At 45.1% G+C, this 24,986-nt stretch overlaps 1 protein-coding gene across 2 annotated transcripts; it reads right to left on the reverse strand.

Moving 5' to 3' along the window:
* Positions 1-835: 835 nt before the first annotated feature.
* mark1 (MAP/microtubule affinity-regulating kinase 1) lies at positions 836-23,778 on the reverse strand. 2 transcript variants are annotated; one of them, XM_071503137.1, is made up of 18 exons: positions 22,597-23,778; positions 14,201-14,404; positions 11,276-11,329; positions 10,915-10,963; positions 10,748-10,813; positions 10,540-10,610; positions 9,500-9,556; positions 9,070-9,204; positions 8,514-8,615; positions 8,095-8,214; positions 7,568-7,667; positions 7,307-7,419; positions 6,971-7,112; positions 6,689-6,822; positions 6,046-6,131; positions 5,819-5,968; positions 5,453-5,722; positions 836-5,047 (listed from the first exon to the last, which is right to left on the reverse strand). In XM_071503137.1, the coding sequence occupies exons 1-18, from the start codon at positions 22,621-22,623 to the stop codon at positions 4,705-4,707; spliced, it is 2,223 nt and encodes a 740-aa protein (XP_071359238.1). In that variant the 5' UTR covers positions 22,624-23,778; the 3' UTR covers positions 836-4,704. The 2 variants fall into 2 exon arrangements, with proteins under 2 accessions (XP_071359238.1, XP_071359237.1); XM_071503136.1 differs by having other exon boundaries at positions 22,573-23,777.
* Positions 23,779-24,986: the final 1,208 nt, after the last annotated feature.

Consider the following 24,986-nt stretch of genomic DNA (forward strand, 5'->3'; position numbering starts at 1 on the left):
ACCCAAGGACAAGAACTCATCATTAATCCTGAGTATATTTAAGGTTGTGGGTCAGGCTGTAATAACTTGAAGGTTTATGTCTAGAGGAAAGACTGGTGGCTTTAGGTGGTAGATGACTTCCTCTTGAAGTGTCGAGGTTGTTGGTTCCATCTAATTTTAATGAGGAAAGACTGACAAGCTGAGAAAAGACCTTTCTGGTGTCTCTGTCCAATTAGAAGACTCCTCAGAAAAATGAAGGTTCCAGTGTCTCTGCCCTAACCTAAGCTAAGCTTATCCTTGGTCACAGAAAGTTAGAGTAACCTAAATCAGATATTTCTATTTCTTGTGCTTCATTACCAAATGAAACCTGATATGTTCTGTAAATCTTTTCAGTTCACTTTATTGTTATTGTATTGGATTTTTTGTGATTTTATTTAGATGTAAGTGCCAACAACTACGGTTTTGCAGTTTACTTTGCCACCACATTGCTGCTGCTGTCACACTGTGGCCGGCCCAGAGGTCCATCACCAAAATCTGGTCTGGATTCATCTTAGTTCACAGTGGACTCCCCTGCTGGAGGGTAGAACTGAAAGCTGAAAGAACGTAGTATTTGAACAGGTTACATGGTACATATATGTGTGACTGTGTACAGGAAGGATGAGCATAGACCTTGGACCCCAGATCTTTTCTTGAAGACTGAAAAAAACCCATTTTCCATGTGAGAAGAGAAGAGATATTAATCAATCAAATTAATCAACTGTCTTCAGTGGATGTTCAGAAAAGTCCAACAGCAGTAGTTTCACTCTACTGTGACTTTTTATCAGCTGTGATCACAAAATGAATCATGGTGAAAATGTTTCATCTCAGTGGTTTTTATTTAAAACGAATCTATCACGGCTACACTGGACTTTGCTACTTTCCTGGTGGTGACGCGGCTGACAGATCAGAGGCGGTCACCAGGTACAAGTTACTATCTGAAAGCTGAGGTGAAGGCTATTTTCAAGTAAGAGGCTCAGATTTACGTACAGTCTCTCCCATGACATGAAGGCAGCATCACATTCAGACTCCACACGTTTTAACCCCTCCCATCCCTGTCAAACAAGGATGTTAGATTTGCATTGCTTGTTCCCTTCCTGGTTTTTTAAGTGCTACAACAAACAGTACTAAGTGTTCTCCGGTTTCAGTAATGATGGAGAACCATTGCACAGAGAACCCTCAGGACCTCAACACTATAGAGACAAGCAGAGCTGGTTACTGGCTCTGTTGATACACAGACAAAGATTAGCGGAAAAATAATTAAAAATATACAGAAAACTCAAACTGAAAGAAAAAACACTGACTACTCGTTTCCTCTGATACAACTGAATGCATAGGAAATACAAAGCAGTACATTCAGAAGGCATTAAGTGGTGGAACAGATACAGATTTGAGTTGGTCTACCAGGAAACAGCAGGAAATAGGCTTCATGTCAACAAATCCCATGTGCAGACTCAAACCAACAATAGGGAGTTTATTCCTCTGAGCCACATCGTTTCCAGGAACCATTAAACACACATCAGTGAGTCACTCCTTCTTCATCACCATCAACACACACACACACTCTACTTTATATGGACTCACTTACACACACTGTCCTGCTACCACAAATACTCACTAGAGAGCCAAAAATGGACTAATCCGCTGCTGAAAATAGTCCCAACCAAACGCGCTAGGGTTGCAATGAATGATTATTCTCATTATCAATTAATCTGATCATTTTTTCAATTAATCAATCAATATTTTTTTCTGTATAACGCCAGAAAATAGGGAAATGCCTTTCAAAGTTATCAATATTAAAATTTATTCAGTTTCCAATCAAACTTTTTAAGGCATATTGTCCGAAAAATATATTTGCTGTTCGACTTGCAGCTCTTATACTTTCTGTGAGCGGCTGTTTTAACAAAATACCGAGCTTTTAAAAAAAAAAATGAAACTATATATTTGTGAGGTGTTTTTTTTTTTGATTTACATCTTCAGTAGGAACCAATGGGCTCAGACTGAAGTCAGACAGAACTGAAAGACGGACTCACACGTTGTTGGTTCGGCTCTGCACATGAAGTTTGTTCATGATAGAAACAAATGGAACAAAACCAGACTGATCCTTTAACTTTGAACAGGGGACATGTGAATGATCTGATCTGTTGAACCTGAAGTGCATTTGAACGTCTCAGTGGTGTCGTTCTGGTTTATGCTCCATTCAACAGCGACATAAATACAACCACCTATATATTTAAAAAATCGAGGTTTTATCTCACTGCTAAAAGCCTTGAAAATAAGAATAAAATAACATTTTCAGTGGTGGAAAATATAAAGACGTAGACAGTGTAGACCAAATAATTCTGAGATTCTGTACAGGAGCCAAAACTAATCAACCTGCATACATCCACCTGGGCAGGTGTCATTTTATACAGCAGAGAAAATGATCAAAACACATTCTGTTCTGTCAGCTGTAAATGTGGAAAAAGATTCATGGAGCTTTACAGTTTGTGTTTGAACCACCAGGAAAAGTTGCTGAGCATCAATAATCATCATCAATGCTCTAACGTTATTGCAACAGTATTAACATCAGCCAGCAGGGGGAGTAATAGGGCGCGCTGCTTCAGGAGGTCAGAGGTCACGGCAACCACATTTCCTCAGTGAGGATGTTGTCACAACCTGATTCTTCATCATGTTTAATGACTCATTACCTCTGCTGCAAACTGTGCAACTTACAGCAGCAAAGCTGAAGCTGAGAGTAGAGATGGAAACCTGCTGCAAACGTCCCCTTCACAGCCCGACAGGTACGAGCCTGCTGCGAGCGGTGGACGCTCAACACCAGGAAAAGAAACAGCTACATCATGTTTCACTATGAACACGTCCAGGCGAGAGAGAGTGACTGAAAAAGTCACTTAACCATCAACTACAACAACAAACTATGCTACACTAACATTAGCTACAGAGAAACCTCATTTATACCTGTACGTTTGTGCTCATGGGGGAACCTCTGTCAGTTTGTCAACCAGCTCTCAAGGTGTGACGCACAAATTCTATGTTTTTGCATTTGAGTTCATCTACCACCAAAAGCTAAAGTACAAACATGAGCGAGTGTCTGTGTGGTGCTACAGCTCAGGCTCTGACTGGCCTCTATCAGCCTCTTCCCTTCAATGTGCTGTCTCACAACCAACTCAGAAAGCTGAGGAAAGTAAACGTTTGGTTGATGGTGAGGAATTTGTGATTCACGGTCCAAATTCACGTTTTGCATATCAATCTTTTTGCTAACATTTAAATTTTAATAAGGTGTTAGGTTGTAACTGAGTGACCTGGATCAGTCAGAAGAGTTATTTATTAGCAGTGACCCTGGAACACAAAGACTGGAAGCAGCCAACAAGATGTTGATGCACAAGCACATGAACACACAGAAGCAGGAAGAACGACTTCCCAACTCAGGAAACGGGACCATCCCAGGAGCATGTGAATGCATCGTTAGCATTGACTTTATATGCAGTTGTGCCACCGCTATAACAGACAGGTGTAACGTCACATTAAGCCTGATAAAATGACGCATTTTTTCATTTCATCATTTGTAGCTCGGTTTCATCCACATCCACAGAACTCACCAACGCTCTCCTCTAAAGTCATTTCTTCAGCTCTCTAACTGTGTCCTCTGCTGACCACAGCGTTCAGTCCTGCTGTAATTACTGACATGACTCAGCCAACCGTGACCCCTCAGCTGCCTCATGGATTCGCCTCTTCTACTGAACCGTGACCTTTGGCCTGTGAACATCTAAGGCTTTGGGGAAATGTTCAGACATTAGATCAATTTTCACAAAACTACCCCCCTGATTTAAACACATGAAGCGATCCACGTACTGTTGGGACAGGAAATTGGAAGTTCTGGTTTCCTGTTGTCCCTCTAGTCGCCTCACATTCAGTCTAAACAGACACTTAACTGTGTCTCTAGCAATGGAGGCACCTTTAGACTGTCACTGCGTTCATGGCCAGCTGTTCTACTTTCCTTAACTTCACATGCCAGGAGATTTGCACAGGTAGAGCAGAGGTAATATTTCCAGATCACTGTTAGCGATCAGGTTAAGGCAAGAAACTGGATAATGCGTTGACATGCATTGCAATATTATAATAACTCTAACAATCCACATTACATGCAGTCTGATCAGTCTCCACATTTCCACCTGAATACTGCTGCAGTCAGCTTCTCACCGCGCTGCCTCTTTCACATGCAACCTGCTCACTCCCAGGTTTCCCCAGTAGAAATCTACCTGTGAAAATCAGCTTTCATCCCTTTGACCTGACGGAGTTTCTGCTTTAGATGACCTTCAGGACTCAGTTTCTGAGGTTTTGGAAAAAATCGGATTTCTTAAGTGCACGTAAACGCAGCGATAAACTGAGCGGCTGTCAAGGGGCAACTCTGAGGGACGAACCACGACCTCCTGAATGTCGGCGCCGTCACTTGATCTAATATTTGGTTTCACTGGCATCAACATTTAGTGATAACATTAAATAGTAACTGTGTTGAGTATAATAAGGTGTAGTTTCTCTGAGTCATACAGCAGTTATCTTGGTATAGTGCTGAACACAAGACGGCCGCCATCACTCAATGGGGTGTCGTCCTTTGAGGAAGAGGAGCAGAGGCGTTCTCCTCGTCAGTGTTTCAGGATAATTTGATTAACACGGGGGCTGGGGGGGCGTTCACAGCCTGAGCTCATTGGCCACTTTGGAGGCGATGTTTTTGAAGGCGATGGATGTGCCAGAGATCCTTTTAAACCGCACGCCGTTGAGCGAAAGGCGGGGCAGTTTGCACACCTCCATCTCCCATTGGACCAGATTGTCCTGCCGGGCATCGCCGTGCACACAGAACAGCAAGTAGCGCTCACGCTGCTCATAGTCACAGTTGTTGGCATCCAGGACCCTCCGGATCTCCTTCATCATGTCCCCTGGCTCCATGGAGGACGTGGTCTTCATGCTCCAGGTGAACCGCAGGGAACGAGGCTTGGAGTCCCGCAAGTCCTCTTTGGGTTCACCTGAAAAACTCCTGGAGGAAGGAGACCAAACAAACAGCAGTCAGACTAAAGCACATGAAGAAGAAGCAGCAGCAGCTCTGAGTGTGGCATCATCAGAAGATATTGTCAGACCACATTGTCAGCCAGATTACACAAGAACATATTTTCATTTCCCTCTGGTGCTACGTTTCCTGTCAGGTGGTTCTGGTTTTATTTCCAGGTGTGAAATATCTGACAATGACTGAAGAAACAGTCCCTGTGACACCTGTTCACAGCGTGTTCTGCCAGAGGCCCCAGTTCAGGGGCCGCGTCCAACAGTCGGATCCTTTGTGGCCCAACATATCCCAAGATTCATTGTGTGCCGGTAAAGAAAATAATATGGCACAGCTTGTTTCTGAAACAGTTGTTTGTGACTTTGATTCCTGGCTCTCACTGACCTGCGGACGAACTTGGAGGTGATCTTTCCAATGAGGGAGGTGGAGGTGCCGCGGTGAGGCGCAGCTAGCGGTGTGGCGGCGTGCTGCGACAGGCTGGGCGAGGCCGGGGGGCCGTTGTACGTGGCGGGTCGTCGGTCTCGGAGCTGAGCCCCGTGGAAGGTGGAGCGGCTGGAGGAGCCGCGGGGGAAGCGGGTCCGGTCTGGCGTGGTGCTGCTGCTGCTGCTGGTGACGCTGAAGGCTGAAGGTGAGGAGGGGGGCTGGTGGGGGGAGCTGGAGGGGTGGGAGGAGAGGATGTTGTTGTTATGGTGATCTAAAAACAACAGCTGTGAGGGGACATGAAACATGTCTCCACGTTTTGGTGTTCACCTCTGATACTCTGCGTTGTCGTCGATGGGAGGCAGGCTGGACTTCATGGGGTGTCCTGACGCTGACATAGACTTGACATGACGGGGGCGTGTGGAGGAGACGGCAGCTCCTAGTGACGGGGAGGGGGACGCAGCAGGTACCTCAGGTAGACTGAAATGGAGACAGATGAGTTATGGATTTGAAAATTCAGAATGTGATCAGTGGTAACTCGCAGATTTCCTCCTCACCTGCTGTCCTTCCCGTTGGGGATAGCAGCCGAGTGGCGGTCGGTGCCCGTCCTCTCATACACATACGTGTTCCTCCGAGTCATGCTCTGTAACACAAAGAGTCTGATGAGCCAGTCGCTTTATTCCACTGATCCACAGCAGCACAGAGAGAATGAAGTGCTGCTTCTGTCCCTGCAGAGTTCATCACAGCCACAGTATGAACTCAGCATCCTGATCACCTGATGAGCTTTTACTGGAGTTTTACCAGCTGAAAAAGCAGCTGATTGTATGATGCACTGAGCTGCAGGTGTGATCACCTGATTCAACAACATGTTGTTTGACCTTTAAACCTGGTGTCCATATCAGGACTTTTACTCTTCTCTTGTGTTTTATCTGAAGTGTTGATCTCCATCAGAAGATATATCTGTGGTTTAAGAACCAGAAACCATCTCAGTGTAGTTTTACATCTCCTCTCTCAGGCTTCTCTCTGGAGCTCTAGTGACAACAGGTCAGTCAGCCAATCAGAAGAGAGGATCTGAGCCTGAACCCTTTGATACTTTCACAGTATTAATATAGAACCTAGACCTGCTTTGTAATCACAAACACATGGACATCTACCTTTAGACTGTGTGGGGCTTTAAGACCAAAATTTGTATTGTCTCACCCCTGAGGATGTGGCTGACTTCCTGCGGTCTGGTGCTCCTGCAGGAGAGGCAGGATCTTCCCTCCTGTCGCTCTCTACACTGTTGGCGTGGGAACGCTTGGTGTAGGAGACGGGCGGGGGGATGGAGGGCGCCACTGAGACACAAAACACAGAAAATCCAAAGACTGATCCAGAACTTTGATTATTAATCTGACATAAGGTCCAGGAGCAGGTCCGGTAAACACGCCAACTTTAAACCAACTGTAAACACAGCAGACAGAATCTGATTGGACAACAACTCACCATGGTCGCTGAAACGCCGCTGCTTCTGACTGGTTGGTACGTTGCGAGAGTGGGCGGGGGACTGACTGGAGCCATTAAGGTCACTGCAAGGTCGCGACCTTTGAACCAGTTTACTGCTGGACAAGGACTCAGTGCCTTCAAACTGGTGGAGAGAGCCACAACAGAGGATTCTGGGTAGAAGACTGGCTCATTTACAGAGTGTGTAGATGAGGTGTTGTTAGGTGGATCCTTTCCTCTAATAATGATGCTAGGCTAACAGTTTCCCCTTGGTTCCAGTCTTTGTGCTAAGCTAGGCTAAACAGATTCACTAGGTGTACAACAGGTAATGTAACACACCTCAGCAGGTTTCCTCCCCAGCAGCAGGTACGTCGCCATCACCTCGTTGTATTTCTGACCGTCCAGCGCCTTCATCACTTCCTCCTGAGGGAAGCCCATCGTCCCCATCAGCTCTGATTGGTCAGAAAACACACTCGGCTTTGGTTGGTGCAAAAACAAGACTTACAGGCTCCAGCTACGACCAGAGGAGGTGTGTGACTGTATGTTCACATTTAAAAAAAGACTCATGAGAATATGTGTGTGTGTGTGTTTGTGTCTGACCGATGCGTTCGAGGTCACTGAGGTCCTGCTCGGGTTCGATGTACTGTTTCAGCTCCTCGCTCTCGTAGCCGACGTTCATCCATCGATCCTTCATGATTTGCTGAGAAACAGACAAACAGCGAAAAGTGCAGCTGTTGAATTCATCTTTTAAACATGAAGGTTTTGTGTTTTTGTGTCCAGAGCTGAAGAAAAATGAATCAGGACGGAACCAAACAACTTAACTTTGGCTAACAAAGCTCAGACACAGACTTTACCGACAACACTTCCCTTAACCCAGCTTTGGCACTGACAGGAAGTGAAGAGGGAGTGATGGTGGCAGAAACTATGATTAAAGGTTATTGATTTATCTTTTCTTTATTAAAACCTCATCAACTGATCACTATTGTCTGATCTGTCTTTTTGTGACGTGCTGCTGCCAGAGGCTTTGATTGTGAAACAGCTTAAGGAAGTATTGAGGTAGTCACAACCCTTGGTTAAAGGTTAAAGTCAGGGTTGAGGCTGCAGGCTGCACTGGGCCTGTGTTTTACCTGAAGGCTGCCTCGTTTCCCGGGGTTCAGGACCAGCAGCTTCTTCAGCAGGTTTTCACAGTCAGTCGACATGTAGAAGGGAATCCGGTACTTTCCTCTGAGGACACGCTCCCTCAGCTCCTGCACACACACACACACACACACACACACACACACACACACAGAAATACAGGGGTCTTGTGATGTGTGTTTCATGTTGTGTGGTGCGTAGTTACCACTCCAGAACTCCCCTTAGCTACAATGCTAATGCTAATGCTAGTTTGTTATTGCACAGTTCTACAAATACAACAACACAAGGCATTAATGTTTCCTCCATCTTTCACACAGTGGTGAACAGCTCTCGGCTCAACAGGGAATTTAATAAAACAGTTTTTTTAAAAACAGAACACAGTTTGTATTTTTGTTATTTTCTGATCTACCTTGAGGTTCTGTCCGTCGAAGGGCAGCGAGCCGCTGACCAGCGTGTAGAGAATCACTCCCAAACTCCAGACGTCCACCTCCGGCCCGTCGTACTTCTTCCCCTGCAGGATGACAGAACTACATTACCCAGCAGCCCACTGCTCTCCCAACACACTAACACACTATTTTCATTCTTTGATTCCAGTGATTCTGTGTTTTTTAAATTCAGTTTGTAAAGTTACATTTTTATTTTAATTTATCTGACTAAATATGTTCGGACACGCTTTCATCCCAACACAGGACTGGAGGATACTTGGTGCTCCTGCCACAGTTCCCATCTTTTTCATCTTGTTCAACTTCATTTGTTTCTTTATTAAAAGAAGATGAATAAAACATAAAAAAACAGAGTATTTTATAAAGTATTATAACTTTCCCATAAAAAATGGATATTCATGCATCATTAGAAAGACCTGTGCCTCCTCATACAATCACAACAACAGGCTAACAGGAAGTTATTAACAGCATCTGGCCCCAGGTGTTGTTATGCAGGTGTGGTGGGCGGGGCTGAGTGTTCACCTGGAAGAGTTCAGGAGCTGCGTAAGGAGGGGAGCCGCAGAACGTGTCCAACTTACTGCCCAACGTGAACTCGTTACTGAAGCCGAAGTCGGCGATTTTAATGTTCATGTCGGCGTCGAGCAGGAGGTTCTCTGCCTGAGAGACAGAACTCTGGTCAGTCACCAGTTATCAACAGAGACAGAGACACATCAGTTTCATCTAGTCTGCATGTGAGGTTGGGGGGGTGTTCTCTGATGGGCGTCTTTGCCCGGGGCCCCCAGAGTCTAGGACCCGCACTGCTCCATTAACAGTGCAGAATAATGTCACATTTGTATCAGTCAAGATGACTGATCAAAGCTATTGATTTTACTTTGGTTATCAGTGTCACTGTGTGTGTGTGTGTGTGTGTGTGTGTGTGTGTGTGTGTGTGTGTGTGTGTGTGTGTGTGTACCTTGAGGTCTCTGTGTACAATCCTCCTCTGGTGGCAGTACTCCACCGCTGACACGATCTGACACAAACACAGTGAAACAGGAAGAAGAAGAAGACGTCTGTCACCACCAGCACACAGACGTAATTCACAGTTTGTCCTGAAGGTGGCGGCACAGGCAGCACATATTGTTCCCTGAGGCAGTGGTTTTATCCTCTCTACGGTGGCCTTCAGGGGACATGTCAGAGTCAGGTTGTCAGGCTCAGCTCTTCACTGTCAGACTGTGCCCTGCCAGCACGGCCACAAACGGAGCTGAACTTAGCCACACTTAGCAGCAGCAGCAGCGTCTGCCCAGAGCTCAGCAGTTTAAACAGCTCTGTTAGCCGCTGCGCTAATGGAGCCATAATGAAACCGACTCATTTTATTAGTGGTTACTCTACGCTAATCTATCCTGTGGGTGAGGGGGGGGCTGTGGTCTGGGCTGAGCCGACACATCCTGCAGTGGTTCATGTGACGGGTTCACCAGTCACTGGCCCGACAGACCTGAACCTGAGGCTGACTGAACCGTGTCCAAACCTTCCTGCTGCAGCAGGTCAACACAGGCACAAAACCACAGGCCGCTGTTCAAGTCACAGCAGGAGAACACCTGGAGGGCTCACGCTGCTCGAACCTGAGGTGCCACATAAAAAGAAATCTAAAAATAAAGCCACACACAGAGGCAGCTGCTGGGTGGAGGTGGTCCTGGAGGCTTTCGTGCCACCAGTGAACATGTGTTATACATATATTAATGTGTTATAATGGCAGCTACGGCCTCGGTGATGTAGTTACTGGCTGCAGCTGGTGGAGCTACAGGATGGTCCCTGTGTGTGATCACAGTTCTCCATGGATGCTCGAGCTACACAGCATCCAGGAAGTCTGCAGCTATTAATCCATTAACCTGACATTTCCAGACTTTGCAGGTCGACAGGACTGAACCCCTGAATGGACCGTTCAACGGCTGACAGGACACAGTGGCTTATGGGATACTGAGGACTGGATGCGTCGTAGGTATGAAAAGATCTCACCTGGCGAAACTTGGCTCTGGCCTCTTTCTCCTTCATTCGCCCGTGAGCAACCAGGTAGTCAAAGACCTCACCTGAAAAACACACAGACAGGTGTGATGTGACAGACCTGAGGCTGGAGAACAAAACCTCTGGATGACCTCATATCAGCACGGACTCCATCACTGTTCATGTGAAGAGGAGAAGTTAACTGATCACCGGTGAGCCTTACCTCCGCTGGCGTACTCCATCACCAGGTACAGAGTTTTCTCCGTCTCAATCACCTCAAACAGCTTCACTGAAAAAACAACAGAGAAAATATAAAGCTGCTGCCAAATACTGAGCCTAGTCATGTCAAATACTGAGCCTCAAGCTGCCAAACTCTGGGGGTGGACTCACCGATGTTGGGGTGGTTGAGGATCTTCATCACACTGACTTCCCTGAAGAGCTGAAAACATGATCTGGATCAGTGAAGCCGAGGCTTTGACACATTTCATGGCATCATTGCTGAAATCAGACTCAGCTAGGCTAACAGTTTCCCCCTGCGTCCAGTCTTTGTGCTAAGCTAGGCTAACCGCGTCCCATGCCTGTCTCACAGAGATGAAACAGGTATCCATCTGAGACATGTGACTCTGGAGAAGACAGAGACGTCTGTCCCTGATTGGCTCAGACAGAAGGAACAGACCAGGTGTCCTCACTTGTAAAAGGTGAATTCAGACAGTGAGTAAGGGGGGGGGGGGGGGGGGGGGGGGGGGCGTACCTTCTGCAGGCTGGTGGGGTTCAGCTGCGTTTTGTCGATGATCTTGATGGCGACCTGCAGAGAAACACACACAGATCATTACATTTCCCTCCAGATCACTAACTACAGATAAAACATGTCGGTGTCGACACATAAAACAACACATTTTTTCCATTGACTGTAAATAAAGACGGACACAGCCTCTGTGACATCACGCACTGGTTTTTGTGGGCAGCTCCACCATCGCCAGCTTGGTAGTGTCTGACTCCGCCCCTAAAGGTGGGGCTGAGATTCAGCCGTGCAGGTGTCATGAAGGAGGAAATGATCTCTAGAGAGCAGAACAGTTTCTGTACCAGGCTGTAAACATGTTTCTTTCTGCTGTAAAGTTGGACATTTGAACATGGGAGTCTGTGGGACTGACTCACTGCTGGAGCCAGACTCTAGTGGTCGTTAAAGGAACTGCAGCTCTCAGCTTCATTCTTCAGCCCCAGTCGTTGCCGCTTGTTGTTCTCCTCAGAAACAGGACTTTGACGAAAAATTCTCATCACAAGGTCAACTGACTCGGTGCTCGAGCACTGACGACATCATGTCATGTGACTGAATAAAAACCTGTTGTTTTTAATGTTCTTTAATTCAGGTTACGTTAATTAATTCAGGTTGGTCAAAACCTTGGTCTTCATATTTCTTATTTCTACTGCACAAGTCTCCAGCTTCTCGTCTTTATGCTGTTTGCATATGTGCAGAATAAACATTAGCCTGTATTTAATTTAAATGTTTAATTACCAGTTTCTTTGTTCCTGTTTAACAGTTCTTATTTTTCCAAGATACATCCTGGTTTCAGAGTAAGTAAATACAATTAAGGGAAAAACTGCACTTTCCTAAAAAGATTAAACTGCTTTTAAGATACACTTTATCTAATTTATTGCATCTAATTTAATGTCTACGTTATGTTGCTTTCTTATATTGATTTTTTTAATAGTTTCTGCTTTAAGCATGTTTGAGTGGCACATGCTGTTTGATTTGACTGGCATTAAAACAGAAGTGATCATTTAAAACATACAGAGTTAAACACACAGTTAAATCAATTAACAGGCTGCAGACCAAATGAGAGGGAAAACGCTGAGTCAGCCGGAGGCTTCAGCAGGATAAAAGGTCAGAGTGTGATTCAGGCTCGAGTCCAGAAAACACTTTAAAGATGATCAATGAGGTTAAGATCGACTGCAGCAGAGAGGAGTTAAAACACAGGAAATCAGCTGATTCAGGAGGCGCGGAGTCACTTTAACCATCAGAGCGGGAAACGGTGGTCAGTCATGATGAAGTCAGAGCTGGAGACCTCCCCCTCATCTGGTCTCAGCCTCTCGTCACCTCTGTGTCTTCTTCTTCTTCTCCTCTGATCAACCAGAGCCTGACATCTCCAGAGAGAAACAGAGCAGCTGATTGGACAGCTCCGACTCCTCCTCTCAGAAAACTGATCTTAAAATAAGTGTAAAACGTCACACACACACACACACACACTCTCTGTTTCAACCAACCGGCTCGCAGCTGCCAACGTGTGCAGCATCAATAATTCATCCCGCGGCCACCGTCTCCAGCTGATGATGACACGGCATCAAACCCATTTAACCCCCTGACCCTGAGAGCGAGGAGAGGACGTTCAGAGACGCCGCTGCTCCTTCACATCTGTTTCTGCTGCGTTTGAAACACCTGATGCTGTATTTTACGAGTCCCGCATTTTCCAGCTAGTTTCCTGTAAACTTTCCTCAAAACCTCCTGAAAATCAGCTGCGATTTATCTGTTCATTTCTAGGATATTTCCAGGAAAGATGGACACAACTAGGTGCTAATTATAAGGGAAATGGAGAAAGTTATTAAATATCTGCTCCTTATATTTGTGTTTTTAAGATAAAACTAAGAAACTGTGTCTTATATGATGAGAACTAGTTCATTAACAGAGGGTTTCACAGACAATCTAACAAAAAGCTTTAATTCTTCTCCAGGTGTAAAATGTTCCATGTTTGTTTTACAGATTGTTTTTTGGAAATAAGGCAGAAATATGTTTGTGGGTCAAACTACATGGAATGTGTTTTATTTATTGATCATCATCAGTTTGAAACACAAAACTAAGGCAACAGGCAGCAGAAACATCATCAATTCAGTGAATACGTATCAATTACCAGTCAGATTGATGATGTAAGCAGAACCTGAATGAAGAGCGTTTGTTGGTCTTTCTGGGAAACTGACGTCTGTTCATGAACTATTTCACACTTACCTACCAGTTCTTTCTTAAAAGCTCCAATAAAACGAGTGGGTACCTGATAACTTTAGTACCGTGTTGTATTGGAAATATCCCAGTAATGAACAGTTAAATAGCAGCTGATAATAATAAAATAAGCCTGAAAATATGGGACCATGAGATAAACTGAACTCTTTGTCACTATAACAGAACATTTTAATGACTTTTATTTTCTAAACTTTTCACTGGGGTTTGAGGGTGAGCGATGGTTCCTGACACTGTGCGTTTCACATCACCCCCCCACAACACTGGCACCATCACGAGGATGCTGGATTAGCTATGGGCAGCTCCTGTCTGTCCTCATGTATGTCTGTGTCCTCATGTATGTCTGTGTCCTCATGTATGTCTGTGTCCTCATGTATGTACAGACAACTATCGCTGGTCACGTTGACACTGAAGAAAACCTGAAAACATGATGATTCTCAGGGAAGTTCTGCAGTTAGAAGGTGTGTGTTCATGATGGACGTCAGAGATAACAAAGATGTGTCGTGTAAAATGTGTGTATCATGAATGTGTGTATCACGTCCTCACAGTCACTGCTGACTACGACTAACTTCCTGTTGTTTGGAGAAGAGCTGCATCACAGAACTCTGCTGTTTACTGGGAACAGTTGTCCTGCTTGTCCTTGCCCTGCTGAGGACGGTCTGTTCTCACCTCTCGGCCGGTCAGTGTGTGTCGGGCCAGTTTGACTTTGGCGAAGTTGCCCTTGCCGATGGTCTTCAGCAGGCGGTAGTTTCCGACATGCGGCTGTTCGTCGGCGAGGGACGTGACAGAGCTGCGACATGGCGGGAGACTGTGGCGGCTGGATGATTTGGTGGGTGGAGCCGGCGGCTCTGGGAGCTTGTCTGAACACTTGGGCTGAAAGAGACACAGAAACACATATTTTAGCTTCATCCTGAACTGACTCACACTGAGCTGAGCAATGCACATCTGACTCAGTAACAATCGAATGGTTGGAATCATCTCTACAGGAAGGAGTCGGTGCGTGAACTTTCATCAGGCCAGCTGCAGTTATGGAGTCACACAGGGAAGCGTACTCTGACCTTCACTGTCGTAAATAACCTTCCAACACAAAGCGCTTTATCCATCTGTATGCAGATGACGCACCTCTCCACTACTCAGAGAGCTGCCTTGTGGATGAGTTAATAAACTGTGACTAACCCCTCAAAAAAACTAAATCTAGACTCTTACACAGAACCAGAAACTCCTTGACAATTAGCGATGGAGCAGCTCTTCTGTTAACACACATAAGGTCATCAAAGAATTAGCAGCTGGTTTGGCTGCAGTAAGTAGATCCGAGGCGATTGTAAACAGTCCTCATCACTGTGTACAAGGCTCCTCTGCTTACTCACTGAGACCAGAGCGTGAATCACCACTGCAGCGTAACACAGCGGGGTCGGACTGGGTTCAGTGAGGGCTCAGCACAGCTGCACGCCTCCTCTCAGACAATAAACAGACTGATGAACCTCTGCAAATGTTTGGTATTGACATCAAAGTGACTGTACTGAGAACAGACGAGTTAAAAACAACAATTCATTATTTTAAGAAGATTTATGTGCCAGACGACCCCCCCCCCCCCCCCCCCCCCCCCCCCCCCCAATAAAAAACACTCCAGGCTCAGAAAGTCCCTTCATAAACCTGAGGGAGGCACAGAGTGTCCGAGCAGGTTTATACTGACTGTGCTTTCAGCGCAGAACAATAACAACAGAGTGAAGAGTAATATGTGCTGCAGGCCGGCGGCTGTCAGAGGAACTGGAGCTGACAGAAACCAGTCTGACAGCATCTGAACCAGCAGGAGGAGTCGACACTGAGGAGACAAACACCTCTACTGTTACACACAGCCCCATGAATCAGTGCACCGCTGCTGACACTCAACACCCACTCAGGACAGTTAGTTACAGTTACACTCAGCTGCACTCAGCTGCAGACAGTTGCAGACAGTTGCAGTCAGTTGCAGTCAGTTGCACTCAGTTTCAGTCAGCTGAAGACAGCTGCAGTCAGTTGCAGACAGTTGCACTCAGTTGCAGACAGTTGCACTCAGTTGCACTCAGCTGAAGTCAGTTGCACTCAGTTGCAGTCAGTTGCAGTGTACAGCGATATTCACTCTGTTGCTTTGTTTTTTGGACGGAAACTCCAACAGGCAGAGCTGCTGTTAAAGGCCTGATTATAGCAGCATGTGACACACTGAGCATCTTCAGCAAACATTCAGTTCAAGACGTCGATCATCAAGTTGAACCTGGTCAGCCAGGAGTAAATCCACTGATCACTCATCTATTGGTTTTGCTGTAAAATGTTGTCATTTTAAAGGCATTTTAAAGTAGCTAAGTACATTTACTTTACTTGAGTATTTCCATTTGATCTGATATCTGATAACTTCAATTACTTTGCAGATTCAGATGAATAATTCTACATTTAATTACCAAATAAATTATGATGTATTATTTATTAGTATTTATTTATTAGAGATTAAGATAAGATTTTATTGATCCTCAGGAGAAATTTCTCCTACTCACCTGCAACATTTAAGTGTTGAACACATTAAAGCATCAATCATCATAGTGCAGGTATGTAATGTACATTATTCTGCACAGTGAATACTTTCACTGTTGGTGCTTTAAGTGAACCTGGATTCATGATTTCACTGTGTGACTGCTTCTGTCTGAGTAACAGACCTGAGGACGTCGTCCACCACTGCACAGGGGTTTACAGATGTCGCTGCTGGTTTAGTTTATAACATTGAGTTCTGGTGAAGAACACAGCAGTGGTGTGAAACAGGATCTGCTTTTTCTTTGTGGATGAGTTTACAGATTTCCGCTGCTGGAGGGGTCAGTGTCTGCCCCTGTTACTGGACGCAGAGTCTGATGGAGCCACAGAGACTGTTTCTTATTGTCTTTTCCTTTCTCAGCTGTTACTCAACTGATTTAGAGTCAAGAAAAGGGAAGAGACTCGGCGGCAGTTAGCTGAAGTGAAACCAGAACTTCCAGGTTCTGTTCCAGAGGAAAGAGAACCTCACTGACATCTGTAATAACACAACTGACTACAACTGCAGGCCTGCGTCTGACAATCTCCTCACAAACACACAATCTGACATTCACACCCACTTTACTCAGTGATTAGTCAGATGAGTGGGGGTGAAAAGGAACGGGTGGTTTCTTTACTCAACCACTTTAATCACTTTCCATGAAAGAGGAAAGAACCTGTCTGAAAACTTGCTCTGACATCTTCTCTCACTGTGTGACAGCAGCTTTCTCTCCCTGCTCTTCAGAACATGTTTAAACAGGGTCGAGCCGCACAGGTCAATGAATGGAGACCTTGGATGGATGGAGAGGACGAGTGTTTCAGGCAGCAGAGATTAGAGCTGGAAAAGAAGAGAGAGCAGCTGGAGGGGAAACTGTTCCCATGACATAGACTGATCAGCCTGCTGTCAGTAATCTGACCTTACAGCACAATATCCACTTGTAGTGACTGCAGTAGTATTAGACTGTTCATGGTCCTGCTCAGAGTCTCTTGGTTAAGGTTAGGGAAAGATCCTGGTCTGGTTTGATACAGAAGACTCACAGTGTACTGCAGATGCATTTTTCTGTCTTTGTAATCATTTCATTAAAATCTGACATGTTTCATTCCAGCTGGAAAAAGTTGCCAAAGCCATGTGTGGCCCGACAGCGGCACAGTCACGGTGTGTCGGTCATCAGTCAAAGGCTGGTGGATCTCATCACTGCTGAGACCAGAACCTGCATTTACCAGACCACTCATGGTGTGTTTACACGCTGGGAGGTGTATTTTCTTTTGGATGCTCACAAACTACTGGTTGATACTCACTTATCGTAAACATGGTGATAAACCTGTTTAAAGCTCCACAGTCTAAAGGTAGATGTCCATGTGTTTGTGATTATAAAGCAGGTCTAGGTTCTATATTAATACTGTGAAAGTATCAAAGCCTCAGTCCACAGAGAAATGCACACAGCCTGTATTCAGAAACTGAGCCTTAAAACCAGCCGTCAAGACTTCTGGAACTTTGTGATGTCAAAAGAGAGGCTCAGATCCTCTCCTCTGATTGGCCGATTGACCTGTTGTTACTAGAGCTCCAGAGAGAAGCCTGAGAGAGGAGATGTAAAACTACACTGAGATGGTTTTTGGTTCTTAAAACCACAAATATATCTTCTGATGGAGATCAACACTTCAGATAAACCACAGAAGAAGAGAAAAATCTGGAGCTTTAACGTTTACAGAAAGATAAAAAAGGCCTTAATGAAAAGACTGTATGGAGTTAGAGATGTTAGAGGACAGGAAGTGATGCTGTCTTGTTTTTAGCTTTGGACTTTAAAGTAAAAAAGTGAGTTTGTCAAACTATAAAGACAAAAATCCAAAATCACCACAGTTGGACATACATGGTTTTCTTTGGAGGGGAAAGGAAAATATTATACTATGATGTGTTTGATACAAACATCAGGTTATTTTTTAGGACAAATTCAAATTCAAATGTTTTAATCCTCCATGATTAAAACTAGCATTGGTTAGCCACTGTGCTATCCAGGATGTGTCATCTGGCCGGTTTGTCTTTGACCAGACCACATCACACCCCCACCCCACCCACACACACACACAGATGTCACAGGTCAAAGTTCATGATCTGGTTGGGACTCAAGAGTCAGTGTCTCCTCAGCAGGGTGGAGGTGGATTTCAGCCCTTGAGAGACTTCATGTCTCATGGTGGGTGGGTGGGTGTAGGGGGTGGAGGAGGTTACCACTCCCACTGGGGGAATCCCATAGTAAACCTATGCATTGCCATGGTGATGCAGAAAGCCTCCAGCAGCTGATTTCACAGTTAGGCAAAAAAAAAAAAAACACCACAGGAGTGATTCATCACAGGGAGAAAGGACGCTTCACACTCACTGTGGAAGACCGCACATGACACAGTGACCCGGGGTCATGGGTGGACCCCCCCACACACCACTGCCCCACCTACACAGGAGAAAGAGCCACAGACTGACACACAAAAGGATTCCTGCAGAGGCTGCATCCCTTTGTGTTGGACTAGCTGTGTATCCGTCCAAATGTAACACAACTTTTACCAACAAGTCAAAACTCAAAGGTTCAGTCTCCTCATCCTCGTCGCTCCACACAGATGTGATGAGTCTGTTAAAGTTAGAATCTGAAACTTTTCCTCATTAAAACGTCTAAAAACAACCAGACCTCTGTTCTACATGTTGTTGAGCTGTGTTCTTCATCATCACTAATGTTTCCATCACGTCTCAAACAGAGAATCAGTGATTTTAATCATGGTAACGCTCCGTCTCATTGGTGGCCTGTCAGTGATGTCATATCCTGTCTGCTCAGGTGTCAGTCTCAGCTTGAAGCCTCATGTTTCAGATCCTCGGTGGTTTTCAGCTCTGTGTCTGAACCAGATGAAGGACTTTAGTCGTCGGACGTCTGGATCTGAAGTTATCAGAGAAACGAGCTGAGGAAATGTTCGACAGCTCAGCTCCAGCCAATCAGAGACGTCCTGTGTCACTGAAGAGCGTCGACCAATCACTGACTCTAAATGTGAAACTGTTTGATTCAGTGTTTTTACTGGTTCTGATCAGCTGCTCTGTTTGTTGTGGAGAGGAGGAGACTCTGGAGGATTCAGCTCCAGGTCCAAACCTCCTGAACCTCTGACACTGAAGGATCCAGACCAGGAGGAGACTACAACTCCCATGATCCCACACTGCTTCATGATGTCACCCAACGCCGTCTTTTGTCTGTTTCCACTTTGTCACATTTTGTGTCGACTTTTCTGTGATGTTTCTGATTGAACCTTTGCCACATGTAAAGAGCCGCTGAATGGAAACCTGCCTGTTACGCTTGTTTGGTGTCACTCTGTGGTCGTCGTGTTTCTGGTGGCGGTCGAGTTTCCAACATGTAACAGTTGGTGTAAACTGAGACTGTGGGGCGTTCAGGAGATTTCAGTCAGATCATATGAAAACTGTTTAAGAGCCGTCATGACACAGCTGATCATTCTGAATGTGACTTCCAGGAGACTGGGATTAATAAAGATCACCGTGCTCCCGATATCACATCCTGCAGTGTATTCTGGGAAAAATCAATAGCAAACAGACAGTAGGAGCCAGCTGCAGCTTCTGCACGTCAGAGAAACGTGAAGGAGAAAAGATCAAAACTCTGCTGAGACTCAGGAGACGAAGACGTGACTGAGCAGCAAGAATTGATTCGATTATACTATGAATAGTGTTTGAAACAAGCTACTGAGACTTTATCCAACATGGAGGCACCAGACCAAAACTCCTCTGGTTTATAAGCGAGTAAAGATGTCAAACTTCTAACTTCTTTTCTTTGACTGATTTCATTGTAAACTGAATATTCTTGGTTTGACCGTCGCCTTTTTCACACACGGCGACAGATTCAGACACGACTTAACGATCCTGTAAAGATCTTCAGAGACTGAAGTGAGGCCTGAGAACGACACGCTGCTAGCACTCCTGCATTAGCATGACAATATGGAGGCTGTGTTTACCCAGCATTCCTTCAAGGTCCATCAGCGTCACCAACGTCCAAACAGCCTGAAAACCAAAGAGCCCGTTCACAGGGGCCATGGAGAGGCTGGAACCACGGTACTCCTGGTGTCTGACAGGCGACGGAGGCCCTGTTCACACCTGGTGTCAACGTCCGTCTCAGGTGATCTGATCACAAGTGGACAGCTCTAAGCTCAGGTGTGAACACACCCAGGTGCGATCACTCGGACACATTCAGAGGGGATGTGGCCAAAATGAAGGCCCGCCCACTCCACTGGCGTCCTCTGCCACAGTCTGATTAGTCCCAACACAGTGTCATAATGAACACCTGTGTCCACGTCCATGTCCAACAGAAGACACTTGTCTCCTGCTCAGTCAAAACAAAACAAGTCTCTGGTGAAATGGCAGCTGCAGGAAACTACAGTCATCGAAGCAGAGAGCTGATCTCCACGCTCCAAACGGCAGATAGTTCCCCCTCAGTGCAACGACGCACGATTGTGACATCATCACCAACGGGACACAAACATGAACAGTGGAGGATACAGAGAGGAAACTGAACAGAGAGACTGTGGCTCCTCCTCAGTTGGCTGTGGCCTGGTTTTACAGGTGGCCAAACTAAAAGCAGGGGGAGGTCATCCACTAATCTGAAGGTTGGTGGTCCAATCCCTGGCTCCTCCAGGTCTTTGGGCAGGACTCTGAACCCAAAACTGCAACTGAATCACGGTGAACAAATGGTGTGAATGTAGAAAAGCTCTTCCACTGTAAAACGCTTTGACTGGTTGATGAGTGCAGCTCATTCCCGTCTCGCACACCGATGACGCAGCATTGACGATTCTCCCTGACCAATCGGTAGCCTGCAGTGTTTTCCTGTCACCTTTTGGTGTCACCTTGGCCACTTGGAACCTTGGTGAAGGTGATACCAGCTACCAGGTGCTATCCACAACTTCTGTCTGATAGAAAACCAAACCAGGTGAGAAGAACAGAGTCGAGTCGAGTTGCTCTGAAGTACCTGCGACATCCCCGAGGCGACAGATTTTACCAGCTCAAGGTTTTTAATCTGACACGAATCTTTGCTCCAGTACAAACTAAGTTTCATGGTCTAACTCCAGACGAACAGACAGTGAAATAAACTGTGATGAGACGCTGCTCATCTAATGTTTGTTCTGCATCCAACTGATACAACACCAGCTCCACTTCAGCTCTGACAGTGATTCAAATCCTGCACAGATGTTCACTCAGGTGTGAATAAACAAAGCAAAGTGCAGGCTATGATGTGGGTAGTTCAGGGCGACTGGGAGATTAGAGAACTCTGAGTCAGCACTGCCTGTGTGGAAAGGAGGACTGACTGATCAGAAACACTGTTGTCAAATTAGCTGATGGGTGCAAAGAGACAGTAAAATAAGACTGACGCACCTTTAAATCCACCAAATCCTGGTGGGACTATTACATCACAGGAAACCAGTCTCCAGTGTGGCCTGTGGATCCAGACTAACAGGGAGTCTGCTCTTGAGAGGGAAGTTTTTTTAAACACTCAGCAATCTCAAAATCTGTGATGATAAAACCAAAACCAGCTCATGGATACGAGGCTGAACTATCAACAGCCTCTCCTGCGAGGCTCCCAGCAGGCCCCGAGTCACGGCGTGAGAGTCAGTTTGACCTCTGACAAAGAAGAAGAATCCGTGGAATAAAGAAGGTTCTGCTGCTTGATGAAAACACCTGCACTGGTATCTAATCTGAAGGCCTTGTGTTGTACAGGTGCCACAAGTTTAAAGGGGCTATGTGGAAGTTTTCTCTGGCTTCAGCCGTCGTCATAACACGTCCTCGGAGCTGCTACGACTTCAGGGCAGACTGGAGGCTGCAGAGGCTCCAGAAAGTGATGAGAGGGGCTGGGGCTAGCTGTTAGCATGCTAACTTCAGTAGAAGAAAAGATGTGATGAAGACAAGAGTTAGCACTGGTGTTGATTCCCACATCTGGAGACAGATGTTCGGAGTAGAGGAATGAAGTTTGATCACAGCTGTTCCCACCGGTTTCACCCAAACTGCTCAGTGTCCAACAGCAGGAATAAAACTTCATCAGTAACAGAAGCATAAAACTCTGAGTGATGAACTAATGAAACTGAATCACTCAATCAATAATATAATAATACAAGTTTATAACGTTTGTTTAGTTCTATCAATAACAAAACAAATGAAGATTGATCACAAAATAAACTCTGGCAATAATTAAATAATTAAACTCCATTAATAACAAAACAAATAAAAGGTTAACTAAATCAATAATAAAGTCATTAAACAGCAAACTAATAGATATCTATCAGTAATAATAATAAAGTTCATCAATATTAATAATTAAAAATAAGCTGTTTTAACTCATTTCAGAGTCAAATAAAAATAACTGAACTGCATCAATAATAAAAACAACTCCATTCACAATTCAATAAACTCCATCAATAACAGAAGACTTAAACTTCATCAATGATCAATAATCGAACCAGAGGAGGGACTGATGCAGACTCACCGGTGCCTGCTCGGACTCGCTCACCGGGGTCAGAGGCATCCTGCCGGACATCTTCCTGCTTTCCCTCCGCTGCTGTCGGCTCTCTTCAGTCCGGAACAAGCATCTCCTCCGCCGGCTGCTCTACAGCATCTCTCCCCGGGAACCAGGCCACCTCAGCGGGGCTCAGCTGGGAGGCTCCGCCGGCCGCAGGGACAGGGAGACCGGGGCGGCGGCTACAGGAAGGCCCGGTGTTTGTGTCGGTGCGGGAGGGAGAACCGCATGGAGACAAAGAGAGAGAGGAAGAGGAGGAGGAAGAGGAGGAGGAGGAAGAGGAGAAGAGTTACAGTAGCAACCCTCCCGCAGCCTCCAGCGGTGGATCCGGTCAGACACTGCGGAGCTCAGACACACACATGACAGTCAGAGCTCCTCCTCCCCTCATCCTCATCTTCATCACCGTCATCATCCTAAAATATCCCAGGATCCTCAGCTGCCTCCAGTGAAACACACGCCCTCCTCAGAGACCACTCTGGGGATTATTCAGCTTTTATTTCACACGGAAGTCTTTTATTTTGTAGGATTTAAACAGTGGAAAAACACAAAGAGGATTTTTTTCATTAAGCTCTTAAACTGAAGGAGCTCTTCAGTGTCAGAGAGGATCAGAGAGACACGTTTTTACCTCTGACATTAAAGCTGATCACGTTCTCATCTTTAACTGCGAGAAAACAACAAGAATTCAGAGAGAATAAAAACTTCATCATGACACAACCAGAGTTTCCTGCACTGTTCTGTTAGAGGAAGTTTAAGAAGAAGCTGATTTAACACTTTAGTCATTTTCTCTGTTTCATCTGTGATTCTACAGGAGCCACAGGGGCCACAGGGGCCACAGGGGCCACAGGTGATTTGTGTGGGGGCCTTTCACATGTTTGTGTCCAGGCTGCAGGATTTTTTCACTTTAGACTTTAAAGAGTCTAAACACAGTTGTTGCCCCTCTGCTCTGAATTTGCCCCCTCCAGGTTATGGCCTCGGTATCAGATCAGACTCTGTTTATCTTTATAATGTGAATGTATTTCTTGTCCTGAAGGTCACAGTCTGTTTTTACTTTGCCACAGGTGCAGATTAATACTCTGATGTTGTTTCTCTTGTCACGATGAACATGATTATGTGACTTTACTGCCCCACAGAGGCAAAACACTGTCACTGTCTCTGACCTGGTTCCATTTATTAAAAAGAAATCATTTCCATGAGAGCAGGTTTTTTAAGTTCAACTACAGTGTGAGGAGATCTGTTAATGTAGTGCTGTATTAATAAAGTTTATTGTAACATTATTATAATGACTTTGTGGTGAAAGGAGCCTAAAAAGACACAGATAAAAGCATAAGACAGAGGATGGGACAGTGAAGCTCCTCCACTCCTAAACAGACTGAAACAAACACAAGATGACAACAAATGATGCAGAGCTGTTTTGTCTTTGTAGTGATTGTGAGGCATTTTGTGTCTTTGTGGTCATTTAAACAGGAAATGCTGACAGTCACTGGCTCTGGCTCAGGGGCCCCTGACCCTGTTGGGGGCCAACAGTTTCTTAATCAGCTGGTTTATTAGCTGTTGTTTGATGTTGCTCCTGATGACAGTACAAAGTTCAGCTGAAAGTTTCTACTCTGCCACGGTTAAACTCCGTTAAAGGTCAAGATCAACTTTCTACAGAATTTACTTCAAAAATGTGAAACAGTTCAGAAGAAAGAAAATTCAGCTATTTTGAAAATCAATTCATCGTTCGACATTTTTGACATTTCAAACGTTCTGAATCCTGCTTCATAAATACAGACCGCTCCGCCAACATACAGTGGATATCTTTGACTATGTTGTTGGTTAAGTATTGATTATTATAATAACCGGGGGATAAATTGATAATGATAATTGTTAGTTGCAGCTTCACTTCCAGTTAAGCTAAAAACATTGTAGCATGCCAACACTGACCGCTTAAAGGGCCGTCGTTTAACATGTTAACATTTATTAGCACATTTCCCTTCAATGTTTTACTTTAAACTACCGTCACCTGATCAATATTTCAACATGTTAACTAAAATATTAACCTCAACACATTCACAAAACAGGAAATATGATAACAGGCAGTCCTGTTACTAGCATGCTTAAGATAGCATGACATAATTTAGCATGCTAAAATGTTAACCCGAGTATATTTTGGCATACTAGTAAAAACTGAAATACTACATGGGTAATATACACGAGTGAAAAATACAGTCAGGATTACGTTTTTAAATTACACTACATTTATACAAGATATTAGCTCCTAATCCTGACTTGGAGTGAGTATTGTTATCATTAGTTAATTTTTTCCATTTGTTGGCCTTCCACTCTCTGGCCTTTAAAAACAGTGAACAGCGCCCTCTATATAGAAATGTCCTTCTAAACATCTG

Source organism: Trachinotus anak, unplaced genomic scaffold (genome assembly GCF_046630095.1).
Source record: "Trachinotus anak isolate AG129_WGS33_773 ecotype Australia unplaced genomic scaffold, CSIRO_AGI_Tana_v1 ptg000019l, whole genome shotgun sequence".
Lineage (NCBI taxonomy): Eukaryota > Metazoa > Chordata > Actinopteri > Carangiformes > Carangidae > Trachinotus > Trachinotus anak.

Coding starts and splice junctions, on each gene's coding strand:
- mark1 (XM_071503136.1), bottom strand. CDS start 22,623: ATGTCCGGCAGGATGCCTCTGACCCCGGTGAGCGAGTCCGAGCAGGCA. Junction 8,616..9,069: donor CAGCTCCTGAACTCTTCCAG/GTGAACACTCAG, acceptor GTCATCCTGCAG/GGGAAGAAGTACGACGGGCC. Junction 5,969..6,045: donor CCCAACGGGAAGGACAGCAG/GTGAGGAGGAAA, acceptor TCTCCATTTCAG/TCTACCTGAGGTACCTGCTG.